A 17973-nucleotide genomic window follows, 5' to 3' on the forward strand; every position below is an offset into this window, starting at 1 on the left:
ACGACATGCAGGTTCAATCCCTGCATCAGGAAGATTCTCCTGGAGCAGAAAATGATAACCAACCCCAATATTCTTGCCTAGGAAATCCCATGGACAGAGGAACCTGGTGGACTGTAGTCCATGGAGTTGCAGAGTCCAACACGACTTAGTGGCTAAACAACGATGTTATCTGAGATGTCTGATCTAGATGATAAGATTTCTGTTATTGTGTTCTGTGTTTTCTATTTATTAATAATACTATAAAAATCTGCCCCTGCACCAGTAGAGATCTCAAAATATTAATTTCTAATGATTCCTCATAAGGAAGTTTGTACGTATCTTTTTGTTGTTCTTCAGTCACTCAGTCGTGTCTGACTCTTTGCGATCTCATGGACTGCAGCGTGCCAGGCTTCCCTGTCCTTCACCATCTCTCGGAGTTTGCTCAAACTCACGTCCATGGAGTCGATGATGCCATCCCACCATTTCATCATCTGTCACTCCTTCTCCTCCTGCCCTCAATGTATCTCTTAGGTGGTTTCTATCTGGCCATATAGAGAAAGTTCATTATTTTAACTCGCCTTTTAACCATTTCTGATATATCTGAACCCTTTTTTTCCAAATGATCTTCTAATGGACACAGGTACAGCTTATATTAGATGACTGCCTGCCTGGCCCATCCTTTAATCAGGATCTAGATTGAGTAGTTATAAGATAGGTGACAAAAATCAGTTAACCTTTATAGGTGTGTGATATAGATTGATCTTGGTTTTAGTAAAAATGATGAGACAATCAAAATTAGTCATGCTACTTGCTAGTAGCTCCTCTTAGCAAAAGTAAGTATAATTTCATATCCATCCTAAAGGAGATCAGTCCTGAATATTCACTGAAAGGACTGATGCTGAAGCTGAAACTCCAATACTTTGGCCGCTTGGTCCAAAGAATTGACTCACTGGAAAAGACCCAGATGATGGGAAAGATTGAAGGTAGAAAGAGAAGGGGATGACAGAAGATGAGATGGTTGGATAGCATCACTGACTCAATAGATATGAGTTTGAATAAACTCCAGGAGTTGCTGATGGACAGGGAGGCCTGACGTGCTGCAGTCCATGGAGTTGCAAAGTCGGACACGACTGAGTGAGTGAATTGAACTGAACTGATATTAAATATTGGTTTAAAGAAAAGAACTCAGATTTTTAAATGCTTACAAACAACAGTAAAAAATGACCTGAGAAAAATAGGTCTTTTATATTAACTATGCAACATATTACTATTTATTAATATAAAATTTTAAGTTTTTTTTGTTTTATAATTTTTGTTTGTAGCCTCAGGAAGTGCAACTTACAGAAGAAGAAGAAGCAATCAGATTAAACCTAACAGAAAATGAGCCATTGCCTCCTGAAATCCTTGAAGCAATTCTTTCTCCGTGGTGGTTTAAGGAACCGATATGGTATCTTAATTTATGTAGACTTTTATATACTTATTGACTTTCATTTGCTTTATTCTTAAAAGTTAAAAATGTAATCCAACATAAAGTTAAGAATTTTCTCCTTTACTCCAATGTAAACTAGTGATTCCACACATTAAAAACATCTAGGAGATTATTTTTAAAATATTGATGCCAGAGGCTCCAAACAATTGAATTAAAATTTGAGGTGCAAGGTTGGGACCGAGGCATTGGAGCCTCCCAGGGGATTATAACGTGTAGTCACGACTGTGTGTGTGTGCTTAGTTGCTCGGTCATGTCTGACTTTTTGCAACCCTATGGACTGTAGCCCATCAGGCTCCTCTGTCCATGGGATCCTCCAGGCAAGAATACTGGAGTCGGCAGTCATTTCCTTCTTCAGGGGATCTTCCCAAGACCCCTGGCCAGGGATCGATCCCAAGACCAGGGATGGAACCCAGGTATCCTGCATTGCAGGTAGATTTTTTGCCATCTGAGCCACCAGGGAAGTTCAGTCATGATTAGGAAATACATGTAGTTAAGCATACATCTTGATAAAAAGATTACTGCTAATCATGAAGAACAAATATCCCAAGTTAATGATTTTAGTGCTTTTCTACGTACGGGAAAATGCAAGAATCTGGGATCATTGAAATCCTTCCTGAGATATGCAGTCTACTGTCTAGGGGCCCATTTATCCAATAGACAGAATGCCTCACCCTATTTTTTCATTCTGAATTCTTTTCAGGGTGCATTTTCAGTAGGTGACTGCAGTGGGTTGTGATTTAACCCCCATATTACTGGTTGGTGAACAACACTCTTTGTTTATGTTGTGGTTGTTGTTCACATCACTTAATAGCTGACCATAGTCTCATACCTTTACCAAAAGCCAGGAACAACTTGATCCCAGACAGAACAAATTTAAGAGTTACAGGTTACCAGAATGTAAAACTTTGCCTCAGTTTCCTAACCACAATCTCTTACCTTGATATCCACCAGAAGAAAGTGAAATGATATTTACAGTACTGCTAATAGCAAACACATATATGGAACTTACTGTGTGTAAGATACTGTTCTTCTATATTGTATTCATATTAATCTCCTTGATCCTTATAACTACTCTATGGGACTGGAACTTTTATCTTCTCATTTTGGAGATAAGGAAACTGTATCAATGAGAATTTTAAAAACTAGCAGGTCCCAGTGCGTCTCTGGTCATTCTCTTTTACTTAGTCCCTGACCTGAGTAAGTGAGATTATTAGTCACTTTAATTTTAATTTCGTATTCCCTAAATTAGATCAATAGTTGAGGTAAACTTAGGCATGTTGCTTGCGACAATATAGTCATGGGATGTTCTTCATTAACTTAGCTCCTAATCTTACATCACACACACACACACAAATATGAATTGAAGAAAAGTAAAAAGTGAAATTCTAAAAGCCTGAATAAAATAGCTGAACATTAACACTACCATCAAAACTTATTATAATGAAAAGTTTGTAATAGCATGAGAAATTTTAGTATATAATGTTAAACTAAAAAAAGAGGATACACAGTCATTTATGATAGAAAGTTCAACAAATGAAGAACAAACTAGAAAGAAACAAAACAAAATGTCGATAACCTCTTGGATATGAGATTATAGATAATTTTGTCCTTTCTTTGTGCTTTTCTTTATTTCTTATTTTCTCCCACTCCAGTACTCTTGCCTGGAAAATCCCATGGATGGAGGAGCCTGGTAGGCTGCATTCCATAGGGTCGCTAAGAGTCGGACACGACTGAAGCGACTTAGCAGCAGCAGCAGCAGCAGCATAGTGAAATATATTGCTTATATAATTAGGAAAAATTGGCACATTTTAAAAAGGCCTCAATCCTAGAGAGAGCTTATTAGTTACTGAGGTATAGCTAATTGCATTACATTACTGAGATATAATGGTAGAAATGAAAATGTTGATTCAGAAGAGGGTTTGCCAAGACTTAGCTACTGTATGTGAGAAGCAGGAGGGAGTTGAAGGGTCTCTGAAGTTTGGCCCCTGGACCCTAGTGAGTCAGAGGAAGAGCCATGTAGAAGGGTAACAGTGAGCATGATTTTTGATAGTATGATGCATATATAACTCAGATAGAGAAACTAGGCAGTTGGTTGAAAATTCTAAATAAAAATTCAAAAAAGAGCTTGGATGTAGAGGTAAAGATTTAGATGTCATTGACAAAGAAGTGACAAATAGAACAGAAGAGATTTTGCTGAAGGCATCTCTGAAGAAAAGGAAACATATCTTAAGGCAATATATATAAATCTAAGATATACCGTTTAATTAGAAAGGATACAACATTTCTAAATGCCAGTTAAGAGCTAAAACTATCAAATGTTCTTGAAAAGCCTATTCATATGAAGAAGAAAATGTATATTTAAATATAAAAAGTTAAACCAAATTTTAGAGAAACAGAATAAGTTCATTCAAAAAGGGACCAAACTAAACCAAGCCAAGCTCTCCAAGCCTGTGTGTGTGTTCAGTCACTCATTTGTGTCCGACTCTTTGTGACCGCATGGACTGTAGCCCGCCAAGCTCCTCTGTCCGTGGGATTATCCAGGCAAGAACACTGGAGTGGACTGCTATTTCCTCCTCTAGGAGATATCCCTGGCCCAAGGATTGAACCCATGTTTCCTGCATCTCCGGCATTAGCGAGCAGATTCTTTCCCACTGTGCCACCTGGGAAGACCTCTCCAAGCCTGGTTGTATTATAAATATTCCCTAGTGAAAATGTGTTAATATTCCAAGTTATTTTCATGATTCTTAAAGTTTTATCGTACTTGGGCAAGTTTGATGATCCTATTTGAATATAATCATCCTACACATATGAGCCAAGAAAACATTAATAATTGTCACTGGTTACAAAAAAAGTGAGGGAAGAGGGTATGAATTGTCTCATGAAAAGGAACATCATTAGGAGAAAAATGACTAAAAAGATTCTCAATAAAGAGGGGTAGGGGTAGGGAGGCAGCCAAACTAACTCTTTACATAAAGGGTAACACCATTATTAGGCTGGGCACTCATCCCAAGCAGAGAACTTACCTTCTCCTTTCCTGTGATCTTCTCACAACTTTTAGTAAGCTTGTATTTAACAGTAATTGTCTATAAACTGATTAACTACAATTTTATACTATAAATATCAAGTATTATAACTTTAATCTAATTTGATACATTTGGGAGAAGAAGCAACGTGTTTATACAAGTAGAAATATTAAAAGAAATAAAAGATACTACAATAAACTATTTAAACTTTTTAAAAGTTTCATTGGACATCTAATATAAACTTGAGATTTAGCAGTACTTTTTATTCATTTTAAAATCAATATTTGTAATAGAATAGTTTAAGCAAATAAAGTAAGTTATGAAATTTCCACATAGTTCTACAGGTTTTGTATTAGACGGTTTCCCACGGTATCCAGATGAGGTCCAGTTCCTGGGGGAGCATGGGCTTTTCCCAGATGCTGCTGTGTTTATACAAGTTGACGATCAAGATATTTCTGATCGCCTCCTTCCTGTCCAAATTGGAAAGTGGAAAGTGAAACAAAAGAAGAAATTAGAAAGAAAAAAACTCATCAAAGAAATGAAGGCCAAAATCAAGGTATGTATCCATTTGAAAAAGCATGAGGGTAAATGTGTTCAGCAACTATCCAATTTCTAAAATGACCTTTACTAAAATGTAGTTTTATGATTTTAATACCACATTCAGTATGCAAACTATTTTCATCAAATTTTAACAATTTATCATGAAAGAGTTAAGAATTATTTGAGGCCTTTGTGATTATCTACATGTTAATGGTTCTCTCTTCAAGGCAAATAAAATTAAAGATAGTGGCTGCACCAAAGTATCCTTGTACTAGACGTGGGAGCACAGTGGACGAGGCAGCAAGTAGAGCAAACCTTGAAACACAAAGACAAAGTTTTCATTGACTTTCACTAGCTCTGACACCAACCATCAAGGTCATTTTAGCCCATAGTAAAATAAACCCAAGTATTAGCTTAGAATTTCTTTTCCTAAACTGTATTCTGGTAAGTTTCCATAAAATGTTCAAAAGTGTCATAGGGAACCTATGCAATTGCACTCCTAGTAATCTGTCTAATGAAAATGAAAACAGACCATGTAAAAATGTGTTTGTGAAAGTTCACACAGCATTGTTCATGACAGCCAATAAGTGGAAACAACTCAATGTCCCTCAGCTGATTGAATGGATAAACAAAATGTGACAAATATCCAGATACGGTCCCTTGGGTTACAGCTCAAGGTGGCAACATAGGGGTCTTCTGAACGCAGTCTACTCTGGAAGAAATCCAGAAACTAGCTGGAGAAACTAGTCCAGGAGAAGCTAGATTCCAGCACATTGGGTAAATGAGAAAATACCCACATCATCTATTAATACATCAAAATAGCTGCTACCTGAAGATCTTAGCTTCCTATCAGTCTATAATGACTGTGATCCTTCCGTTTGGGACACCGATAGGTCATGGCACACCCTTAACTACGGGAGCCACTGAAAACCAAGAAGATGGCTTACACAAGCACAAAGGCTTGAGAGATGGCCAGGACCTCAGGCCAACCTGAGCTGTATTCATCTTCTACACAAGACCACCAGTCAAGACTGGGAGAGGTGGCTGCTTTATCTAATGTGCAGAAACCAACACATAGAGTCAAAGAAGATGAAGAAACAGAGGAATATATTTTGAACAGAGGAACAAGATAAAACTCTAGAAACAAACCTTACTGAAACAAAGATAAGTGATTTATCTGATAAATAGTTAGAAATAATGGTCATAAGTATGCTCACCAACGTCAGAAGAACAATGTATAAACAAAGTGAAAACTTCAACAAACAGAAAATTAAAGTACCAAACAGAAGTCATAGAGCTGAAGAATATAGTAACCAAACTGAAAAATTCAGCAGAGGGCTTCAATAGCAGGCTCTAGACACATAAATCAGTGAAACAGAGTAGAAAGCACAGAAATAATCCCACGCATATGTTGTCAGTTAATTCATGACAAATTAGCCAAGAATGTACAATGGAGAACAGACGGTCTCTTCAATAAATGGCACTGGGAAAACTGTACAGCCACATGCAGAAGAATAAAACTGGACACCTATCTTATACCATACACAAAAATCTACTCAAAGTAGATCAAAGACTTGAAACACAAGCCCTGAAACCCTAAAACTCCTGTAACAAAAAGGTATAAGCTCCTTCGCATCAGTCTTGGCAATAACTTCTTTTATTTGACACCCAAAGCAAAAATAAGTAAGTGGGACTACATCAAACTAAAAAAATATTCTTCCAAGCAAAAGAAACCATCAACAAAATAAAAGACAGTCTAGGGAATAGGAGAAAGTATTTGCAAATCATATACCTGATAAGGGGTTAAAGTCCAAAATACATAAAGAACTCACACCACTCAGTATCAAAAAACCAATTACATGGAACTCTGCTCAGTGTTATGTGGAAGCCTGGATAAGAGGTGAGTTTGGGGGAGGATGGGTACATGTATATGTACAGCTCCATCCCTTTGCTGAAACTGTAATCGGCTATACACTAGTACAAAATAAAAAGTTTAAACAGCAAAAAACTGTGTGAAGGACTTATATGATATTCAATGCATAGTAAGTACTCAATATATGCTCATTCATTCATTCACTGAACACATACTAAGGAACACTTTTTATGTGTCAGTCTGGAGATAAATAACAGTAGACAAAGCAGACAGAAATTCTGTGTCTGTGGCAATACCATTTCAATGAGAGACAAATAAGTAATAAATAAATTGAAGTATTATATTCAATTGTAGTAAGGGAAATAGAGAACAGTAAATTGTGGGAAGGGAATAGGGAAGAGGGAGTTGAGAGAGGAAAAAGCACAAGCAATCTAATTTTTTAAGTGGGTAGATGAACTGAATAAACATTTTTCCAAAGAAACATGAAACATTTTCCAACAGATACATGAAAAGGTGCTCAACATCAGTAATCATAAGATAAATGCAGATCAAAATCACAATGCGATATCACCTCTCACACCTGTTAGGGTGTCTAAATTAAAAAAGAGAACAGAGATAAATGCTGATGAGGACGTGGAGAAAAAGGAACCCTTGTACACTGTTGATAGGAATATCAACTAGTACAGCCACTACGGAAATCAGTATGGAGGTTCCTCATGTAATTAAAAAATAGAATTACCATATGATTCAGGAATCCCACTTCTGGGTATATGTATCCAAAGGAAACAAAGTCATTATCTCAAAGAGATATCTCTTCTCCCATATTCATAGCAGCATTATTCACAATAGTCAAGGTATAGAAGCAACCTGTGTCTGTTAACAGATGAATGGACAAAGAAGATGTAGTGTAGATATATATATACACAATGGGATATTGTTCAGCCATGAGAAGGAAGGAGATCCTGCCATCTGCAACAACACAGATGAAGCTTGAGGGCATTATACCAAGTTAAACAAGCCATACAGAGAAAGACAAATACTGCAAACTATCACTTGTATGTGAAATCTGGAAAAAAAAAATCAAACTCATAAAAACAGAAAGTATAAAAGTGGTTGCCATGGGCTGGGAGGTGTGGGAAATGGGGAGAGGTTGGTAAGATGATATTAAAAAGTTTAGTTATAATATGAATAAGGCCTGAGGATCTAATGTATAACATGATGACTACAGTTGATAATATTGTACTGTATAATTGAAATTTGGCAAGAGAGTAGAACTTAAATGTTGTCATACACACAGGATAAGTATGTGAGGTGATGGATGTGTTACTTAACCAAATGGGAGAAGAGTCCTTTCACAATGTATATGTATATCAAATCTTTATGACATACACATTAAATATCTCCCATTTTTACAAAGCTGGAAAAATAATAAATAAATAAATAGATAGTATATTCATATAGGAGAAGGCAATGGCAGCCCACTCCAGTACTCTTGCCTGGAAAATCCCATGGACGGAGGAGCCTGGTAGGCTGCAGTCCATGGGGTCGTTAAGAGTCGGGCATGACTGAACAACTTCACTTTCACTTTTCACTTTCACGCATTGGAGAAGGAAATGGTAACCCACTCCAGTGTTCTTGCCTGGAGAATCCCAGGGATGGGGAGCCTGATGGGCTGCCGTCTATGGGGTCGCACAGAGTCGGACACGACTGAAGCAACTTAGCAGCAGCAGCATATTCATATAATGGAGTAGTACTCAGTATTTCAAAGGAATGAACTATTGATAACTCCCTACAATTATGCTAAGTGAAAGAAACCAGGCAAAGAAAATAGTATTATATGTATTCTATGATTCATTTCATTTATATGACATGTCTTGAAAGGACTCATTTATAGATCTGGATTGAGTAGAATGAATGGAGCTTTCAACTCTGGAACTAGGAAGACCAAGATGAAACATGAGAGCAGTGGTAAATTATGTGATAGTCTTTTATGCTGAAGAGAAATTGTTGCGTTCCATGTTCAGTTCAGTTCAGTCGCTCAGTCATGTTCGACTCTTTGCGACCCCATGAATCGCAGCACACCAGGCCTCCCTGTCCATCACCAACTCCCGGAGTTCACTCAGACTCACGTCCATCGAGTCAGTGATGCCATCCAGCCATCTCATCCTCGGTCGTCCCCTTCTCCTCCTGCCCTCAATCCCTCCCAGCATCAGAGTCTTTTCCAATGAGTCAACTCTTCGCATGAAGTAGACATAAGTACTGGAGTTTCATCTTTAGCATCAGTCCTTCCAAAGAAATCCCAGGGCTGATCTCCTTTAGAATGGACTGGTTGGATTTCCTTGAAGTCCAAGGGACTCTCAAGAGTCTTCTCCAACACCACAGTTCAAAAGCATCAATTTTTCGGCTCTCAGCCTTCTTCAACTCTCACATCCATACATGACCACAGGAAAAACCATAGCCTTGACTAGACGGACCTTAGTCGGCAAAGTAATGTCTCTGCCCTTGAATATGCTATCTAGGTTGGTCATAACCTTTCTTCCAAGGAGCAAGCGTCTTTTAATTTCATGGCTGCAGTCACCATCTGCAGTGATTTTGGAGCCCAAAAAAATAAAGTCTGACACTGTTTCCACTGTTTCCCTGTCTATTTCCCATGAAGTGATGGGACCAGATGCCATGATCTTCGTTTTCTGAATGTTGAGCTTTAAGCCAACTTTTTCGCTCTCCTCTTTCACTTTCATCAAGAAGCTTTTTAGCTCCTCTTCACTTTCTGCCATAAGGGTGGTGTCATCTGCATATCTGAGGTTATTGATATTTCTCCCAGCAATCTTGATTCCAGCTTGTGTTTCTTCCAGCCCAGCATTTCTCATGATGTACTCTGCATAGAAGTTAAATAAGCAGGGTGACAATATACATCCTTGATGTCCTCCTTTTCCTGTTTGAAACCAGTCTGTTGTTCCATGTGGCCATAGGCAAAAGAAACACCATTGGTAGGAGAAAGGTACAGGAAGATGTATTTCATTACTAGTAAGACTTTCCAAAAAGAACAAAGACCAAAGGCATTGAGCTACTTATCAAATGCAGATAAGCAAAGGCTAAGTAGACATTTGGTAGGGAGAATATGGAAGAAAGCTCTAGTGTCAAGAGAGCTAATCAGTTAATTCCAATTCTGAGATACAATGACTTAAATTATTGGATACATTATCACAACTCCATACTCATTAATGTATTATGTGTTAAAACCATGAAGATCCTCTTTCACTGCTAAAACACAGTTGTCAAATTCTTTTCATCTTGGACTTATTTGGAGGAAATCCCTCTAAAGGCATTTCCATCCATCCCTTTGTACCACCACACTAAGATTGCATGCCCTGGATCATGGACCTGGTGATCCAGTGGCTAAGACTCCATGATCCCAGTGCACGGGGCCCAGGTTGGATCTCTGATCAGGGAACTGGAAGCCACATGCTACAACCAAGAGTTCACGTGTCACAACAAAGATGGAAGATCCTGTGTATAGCAACTAAGATCCTGTGAAGCCAAAAAAAAAAAAAGTATTGCCTGTCACAGGTCATCTGTGGCCAGCACAAAATCGAAGCAAGCCCAGCTCTCAGTCTTCCAAGAACTATGAAAGTAAGGAGGGAGATGTGGAGAGACACCAAGCTTCACACTGTGCTGTGTGACATCCTTCGCTTTTCTGCTGCTGATCTCTGTAGAAAATGGGCCCAACTATCTGCTAGGCAAGAGGCTCTTTAAGCATGAGAATGGAAAGGAAAGCAGAGGGTATACCAAAGTTTGCCCAAATTCATGTGCATTGAGTTAATGATGCTATCTAACCATCTCATCCTCTGCCACGCCCTTGTCCCTTTGCCTTAAGTCCTTTTCAGATGGCTAGTAGCTGCCATATTGGACAGAGCAGCTGTAAAGCAATCAAGCCCCATCCTAGCCATCACATGCCCTAAAATTTGTAGAGCATGTGGAACAGGAAAGAGCAGATTTCTGGAGCTAGCTCGTAACCTTATGCATTTGCTCCTTTCTTTTCACACCCACAACTCAGGCAAAAGAGACTACTTTTATAGCTTTACAGTTAAAGTACCTCTGGTAAAACTTTGGTTTAAAAAAAGAAAATTAGAGTTTTTGTAATCCTCACCTTCTGAAAAGCTATAGAATCTCTCTGGGAGTCATATATGAAATTAATTTGATTTCATTTGATTTTATAATTCTTTCTTGAATGTCAAGCAAACATACATTATCTGGGATGTATACTCAGTAACTGCCAGATAAAAGGAGCAGGGTGCTACTGGCCTCCACCAGAGCCCCCAGGGCATGTCTTTAAGGCACTTCTCTGATCTCTGAGTATTTAAAGGGACTGCAATTTCAAGAGTCATGAACCAATGAGCCCCAAATCCCAAGGGTAGCTGATTAGCTTTCATGCAAACCTTAAAGTCACATGAGAGTACCCATTCATTGCGTTAGACTTAGAGGCCCCGATAAAACTAGATGACTACCCATATACCATATGTGTGAAAGTATCCAAAGTACAAATGCTTTCCTCATGTGCATATGTGGTTTTAGGGTTCTTTAGACAATTACATCTTAATAATATGATGAAAAATTATCAGACATTTTCAACAAATAGCCTCTCTATTTCTCCATGTGCAAAATTTACCTCTCCACCAAAGCAAACAAATAAGTAATACACTTTGAAAAGGGATTCTAAAGTTTGATGAAAAGCTGACTGATCCCAAGTGCCACTTACCTCTGGAGGGAAACAGCTGATCAACAGGACCAGAGGTCCAAAGATACATGTGACATAATTATCACAATCACAATCTTTTCTGGAAAGTATCCTCTGACCAAATATTATTCCCATTTGGGAAAAAAATTAATACATAGAAAGTAATTTTATTATTATCGGTTGACATTTTTAATGCTTCTTTCTTTAACAGGATGATATGATTGCTAAAAGAAGAGCCGAACTTTTAACTGAGAGAGAAAAAAGAAGGAAAGGAGGGGTGGTAAGTAAATAAAATTGCTTTTTTCAAAAAATAAAATGGACATATACACACACAAACACCCACACATATATAAAATATATATTTTACATATATATATATAATCTCAAGCATGTAAAATGAAAAGATGCACAGTAGTCTTTTTAAATTTTTATTTTATATTGGAGTACAGTTGATTTACAGTGTTATGTTAGCATCAGGTATACAGCAAAGTGATTCAGATATACATAGACATATACCTATTCCTTTTCAGATTCTTTTCCCATATAGTTTATTACAGAGTATTGAGTAGAGTTTCCTGTGCCATATAGTAGGGCCTTGTTGATTATCTATCTTATATATAATGGTATGTATCTGTTAATCCCAACCTCCTTAATTTATCCCTCCTCTGCACCTTTCTCCTTTGGTAACCATAAGTTTGTTTCCTAAATCTGTGAGTCTTTTCTGTTTTGTGAAGAAGTTCAGTTGTATCACTTTTTAGATTCCACATATAAATAATATGATATTTATCATTCTCTGATTTACTTCACTTAGCGTGATAATCTCCAGGTCCATCTGCTGCTGCTGCTGCTGCTAAGTCGCTTCAGTTGTGTCCGACTCTGTGCGACCCCATAGACGGCAGCCCACCAGGCTCTGCCATCCCTGGGATTCTCCAGGCAAGAACACTGGAGTGGGCTGCCACTTCCTTCTCCAGTGCATCTACGTTGCTGCAAATGGCATTATTTCATTCTTTTTTATGGCTGAGTGATATTCCACTGTATTTATGTACCACATTTTCTTTATCTATTCATCTGTCAGTGGACGATTAGGTTGCTTCCATGCCTTGGCTATTGTAAATTGCACTGCAGTGAACACTAGGGTGTATGTAGCTTTTTGAATTTTGGTTTTCTCCAGCTGTATGCCAAGGAGTGGGGTTTCTGGGTCATATGGTAGTTTTATTTTCAGCTTTTTAAGGCACCTCCATTTTGTTCTCCATAGTAGTTGTACCAATTAACATTCCCACCAACAGTGTAGGAGGGTACCCTTTTCTCCACACCCTGTCTAGCTTTTATTGTTTGTAGACTTTTTGATGATGGCCATTCTAACTGGGGCTTCCCTGGTAGCTCAGCTGGTAAAGAATCTGCCTGTAGTGCAAGAGACCCCAGTTCAATTCCTGGGTCAGGAAGATCCCCCTTTAGAAGGGATAGGCTACCCACTCCAGTATTCTGGGGCTTCCCTGGTGGCTCAGATGGTAAAGAATCTGCCTGGAATGCAGGAGACCTGGGTTCGATCCCTGGGTTGGGAAGATCCCCTGGAAAAGGGCATGGCAACCCACTCCAGTATTCTTGCATGGGGAATCCCCATGGATTCATGGACTGTAGGGGGCTACAATCCATGGGGTTGCAAAGTCAGATGCGACTAAGCACAGTACAGCACATTCTGACTGATGTGAGGTGATACTTCATTGTAGTTTTGATTTGCATTTCTCTAATAATTAGTGATATTGAGCATCAAAAGGATGCATAGAAATCTTGAAGCAAATATCAAGTTTAAGTACTAGTACTTAGATTATATATCACTTTTTATTTTTTTATACTTCTGGTATTCTATAACTGCTTACAATGAACTTTTATTATTTTTATAATAATAGAAAGGAACACTTTTAAAGGAAAGGAAATCACTAAAGATGTTTAAACAATCTAATACAAAATATAACAGTACTGCGTTAAACTATGTCTCTCGTGGATTTTCTTTTGTGCTTTTCACACTTCAGTCCAAGTCACAGGGAGATAGGCTAGGAGCATGGGAATAAGGTCTAGACCGAGAGCTTATGAAGTTGTGGTCTTCTCTGGTGGCCCAGATGGTAAGGAATCCACCTGCAGTGCAGGAGACCCAGGTTTGATCCCTGGGCTGGGAAGATCCCCTGGAGAAGGGCATGGCTTACATTCCAGTATTCTTGCCTGGAGAATCCCATGGACACAGGAGCCTGGCGAGCTACAGTCGGTGGGGTTACAAACAGTCAGACATGACTGAGTGACTAACACACACACACGCGCACACACACACTGTAAAGTGTGGAGCTAAAATGCTGATTACACTGAGGTAAAGAATGGAATGAGGCAGAGCCTGTGGACAGAGTCACATACTCTGAAGGATGTTCAATATGGTTCCTCTTTTCCATCCGCTGGGTTTTTTTTTAAAAAAGAGAAACCTTGAAGATCATGGATTTTGTTTTATTTAGAGAGGAGCTAGTCCCAAGTTGACCTACCTGACCCAAATGCTATAGACAAGCAGCTCAAAGGTGCCAAAGTTAAAGAGGAGGCAGAGTAGACAAGCTTGTTCTGTAAAGGACTTAAAGCTCTTGTTTATATATTCAGCTTACCAGTGCCCTTGTAACCAAGACAAAAGATAAGATAGCCCCTGCCTTCTTCTATTTCCTTATGGCCTCAGCACCCTTATAATATCTTCTCAGGGCTGACCCTCCTGTAATCTGTTTTCCATCTGTACAAAAATACTCAAGAAAGGGAAGGAGAAAAGAGAAATAACAGAAAATATGACTTGCTACATGTGCAACCATGTATTCCCGCCCCCCATCCCTGCCAATATGCTTATGTTGGACTTATGTACAGAAGACTGTTGATGCAGTAAAACTGTAACTGTAAATCAAAACTATGCAGAAGAAGGACTGAAACAGTAATTTCTTTGTCTAAAATATTTACAACCAAGAGTAAATCTAAAACCATTAGACTGAGAATGTCATGGCACCATCCAAGGAAAAAGAATCATCCACTTTATTATTTGCCTTGCTCTTCATCCATCCATTCAGTTGCATGCCTGACACTATATTAGACACTAAAGGATCAGCCTTGAATGAAATTGGCAGACGTCTCTGGCCTCATTCTCATGCTCATTCTCCAGACAAACATGTTTTAAAGTCTGGTCTGTTCAAGGTGTCTTGCTACTGTTTAGGATCAAAGTGACATCCTAATCTGTCATCAAACACAGTTTTAACCACCTTTAGCCCTTGGAAGTCCCTAATTATCAGTTGTGTGTGTGTGTGTGTGTGTTTTTAGTTACACCTCTATGTATTATTTTGTAGTGGTTGCTCTCAAGGTACACATACACCCTTAGCTTTTCACACTCTACTTAGAATCAACATTGTTCAATGTGCTATTGTAGAAAACTGTGACTCCACAAGTCCATTTATACCCACCCCACACTGCACCAACATCCTTTATGCTCCAGCTGTCATGTGTTTTACAACCAAACACATTATAAACTCCTTAAGAAAAAGTTATAGTTTTTGTTCGAAACACACAAATATTGGAAATAAATTAAGAGGAAAACAAATCCTTTCTTTCTGTTGCTGCTACTGCATCGCGTCAGTTGTGTCCGACTCTGTGCGACCCCGTAGATGGCAGCCCACCAGCCTCCTCCGTCCCTGGGATTCTCCAGGCAAGAACACTGGAGTGGGCTGCCATTTCATTCTCCAGTGCATGAAAGTGAAAAGGGAAAGTGAAGTCGCTCAGTCGCGTCCGACTCTTAGTGACCCCGTGGTCTGCAGCCCACCAGGCTCCTCCGTCCACGGGATTTTCCAGGCAAGAGTTCTGGAGTGGGGTGCCATCGCCTTCCCCCAAATCCTTTCTCACATGCACCCAGATACTTAAGCATTTCTGGGTTTCTTCGTTCCTCCGTCTAGTCTAATAGAAACCAGAGGGATGGGGAGAGAGTGATCATCTGAGTTGCATTCCTGCGTGTTTTCCCTGACTGCTTTGACCAGTTTCTCTGTATTTTTGCTTTTCAGCGGTTTGATTATGATATGCCCATGTGTCATTTTCTTCATATATAGTTTGGAGTGTTCACTAAGCTTCTTTAATCTGTAAATTTATGACCCTCACTAAATTTGGGAAGACTTCAGATCTTATTTCTTCAAATATTTTTTCTGCCCCATTTTCTCTCTATCTTCTCCTGAAAGCCAATTACACAGAGGTTAGATCCTTCACTGTTGTTCCATGTAACTTTGTCAGTCTCTTTTTCTCTTCTTTCTGTTGGATACTTTCTATGGATCTATCTTCAAATTCACTGATTCTTCCCTCTGTCTTCTCCATTCTACAATTAAGCCTGCCCAATGTTTATAAAAACTTCAAAATTTGTCATTTTTATTTCTAAACTTTCAATTTGGTTTGTTTTTATATTTTTTTATTTCCATCATGAAATTTCCTGTATTTTCACTTCTTTTTCCTTTTCCTCATTGATCCCAGTGATAATAACTGTGGTAAGGTTCTCAATTGGTAACTCTAACACCTGAACTGAGTATTTAATGATTATCTTTCTTGTGAGAATGGGTCATATCTGATGAGCCTTTATAGATTCAGTAATTTTGGATTATATCCTAGAATTGTGAATGTTATATTGTGGGGATTCTGGATTCTGTTGTATGCCTTCAAAGAGGGATGGTGTTATTATTTTAGCAGACAATTAACTTGGTGAGACTAAACCTGCAAACTCTGTCATGCCTATGAATGGGCAGCAGTTCAGTTTATACCGTTCTGAACAGCCGATATGTGTGGGGTTTGCAGAGATTAGCCAGAGACTTGGATAATCTTTGTGAACTGATTTGTATATCCTTTGCTGGCTCTCTCAACTCTAGAGTTTTCCCTCACTCTCCAGTCCCCTGGTTGTGGCTTTCTTCACTGCTTGCTCCAACTGAAAGTGCTGACGCAAAAAGATTTGCACAACATGAGAACTGTGAGTTAAGTTTTATTTAGGGCAAAATGAGAAGAATAGCCTCAGATACTCTGAGAAACTGCCCAAACAGGTAGGGGACAAGGTCAGTATATATGTGATTTTGGTGAAGGGGGAGTACATGCAATCAAGCAAATATTTTTACAGCAGGCTTTGCTAGTCTCATGGTTCAGTTCAGTTCAGTCGCTCAGTCGTGTCTGACTCTCTGCGACCCCATGAATCGCAGCACGCCAGGCCTCCCTGTCCATCACCAACTCCTGGAGTTCACTTAGACTCATGTCCATCGAGTCAGTCATGCTATCCAGCCATCTCATCCTCTGTTGTCCCCTTCTCCTCCTGCCTTCAATCCCTCCCAGCGTCAGAGTCTTTTCCAATGAGTCAACTCTTCACATGAGGTGGCCAAAGTACTGGAGCTTCAGTTTTAGCATCATTCCTTCCAAAGAAATCCCAGGGCTGATCTCCTTTAGAATGGACTGGTTGGATCTCCTTGCAGTCCAAGGGACTCTCAAGAGCCTTCTCCAACACCACAGTTCAAAAGCATCAATTCCTCAGTGCTCAGCTTTCTTCACAGTCCAACTCTCACATCCATACATGACCACTGGAAAAACCATGGCCTTGACTAGACGGACCTTTGTTGGCAAAGTAATATCTCTGCTTTTGAATGTGCTATCTAGGTTGGTCATAACTTTCTTTCCAAGGAGTAAGTGTCTTTTAATTTCATGGCTGCAGTTACCATCTTCAGTGATTTTGGAGCCCCCCAAAATAAAGTCTGACACTGTTTCCCCATCTATTTCCCAAGAAGTGATGGGACCAGATGCCATGATCTTCGTTTTCTGAATATTGAGCTTTAAGCCAACTTTTTCATTCTTTTCTTTCATTTTCATCAAGAGGCTTTTGAGTTCCTCTTTGCTTTCTGCCATAAGGGTGGTGTCATCTGCATATCTGAGGTTATTGATATTTCTCCTGGCAATCTTGATTCCAGCTTGTGCTTCTTCCAGCCTAGCGTTTCTCATGATGTACTCTGCATAGAAGTTAAATAAGCAGGGTGACAATATACAGCCTTGATGTACTCCTTTTCCTATTTGGAACCAGTCTGTTGTTCCATGTCCAGTTCTAACCATTGCTTCCTACCTGCAGATAGGTTTCTCAAGAGGCAGGTCAGGTGGCCTGGTATTCCCATCTCTTTCCGAATTTTCCACAGTTTATTGTGATCCACACAGTCAAAGGCTTTGGCATAGTCAATAAAGCAGAAATAGATGTTTTTCTGGAACTCTCTTGCTTTTTCGATGATCCAGTGGATGTTGGCAATTTGATCTCTGATTCCTCTGCCTT

At 39.1% G+C, this 17973-nt stretch overlaps 1 protein-coding gene across 1 annotated transcript in view; it reads left to right on the forward strand.

Moving 5' to 3' along the window:
• Nucleotides 1-17973, forward strand: part of AK9 (adenylate kinase 9) — a 121361-nt gene that overhangs the window by 74796 nt on the left and 28592 nt on the right. Inside the window, exons 25-27 of the mRNA XM_018053513.1 lie at nucleotides 1302-1426; nucleotides 4828-5047; nucleotides 11851-11916. Of these exons, the coding sequence (XP_017909002.1) occupies nucleotides 1302-1426; nucleotides 4828-5047; nucleotides 11851-11916 (411 nt within the window). The remainder of the gene's footprint in view (nucleotides 1-1301; nucleotides 1427-4827; nucleotides 5048-11850; nucleotides 11917-17973) is intronic.

Source organism: Capra hircus, chromosome 9 (assembly GCF_001704415.2).
Source record: "Capra hircus breed San Clemente chromosome 9, ASM170441v1, whole genome shotgun sequence".
Lineage (NCBI taxonomy): Eukaryota > Metazoa > Chordata > Mammalia > Artiodactyla > Bovidae > Capra > Capra hircus.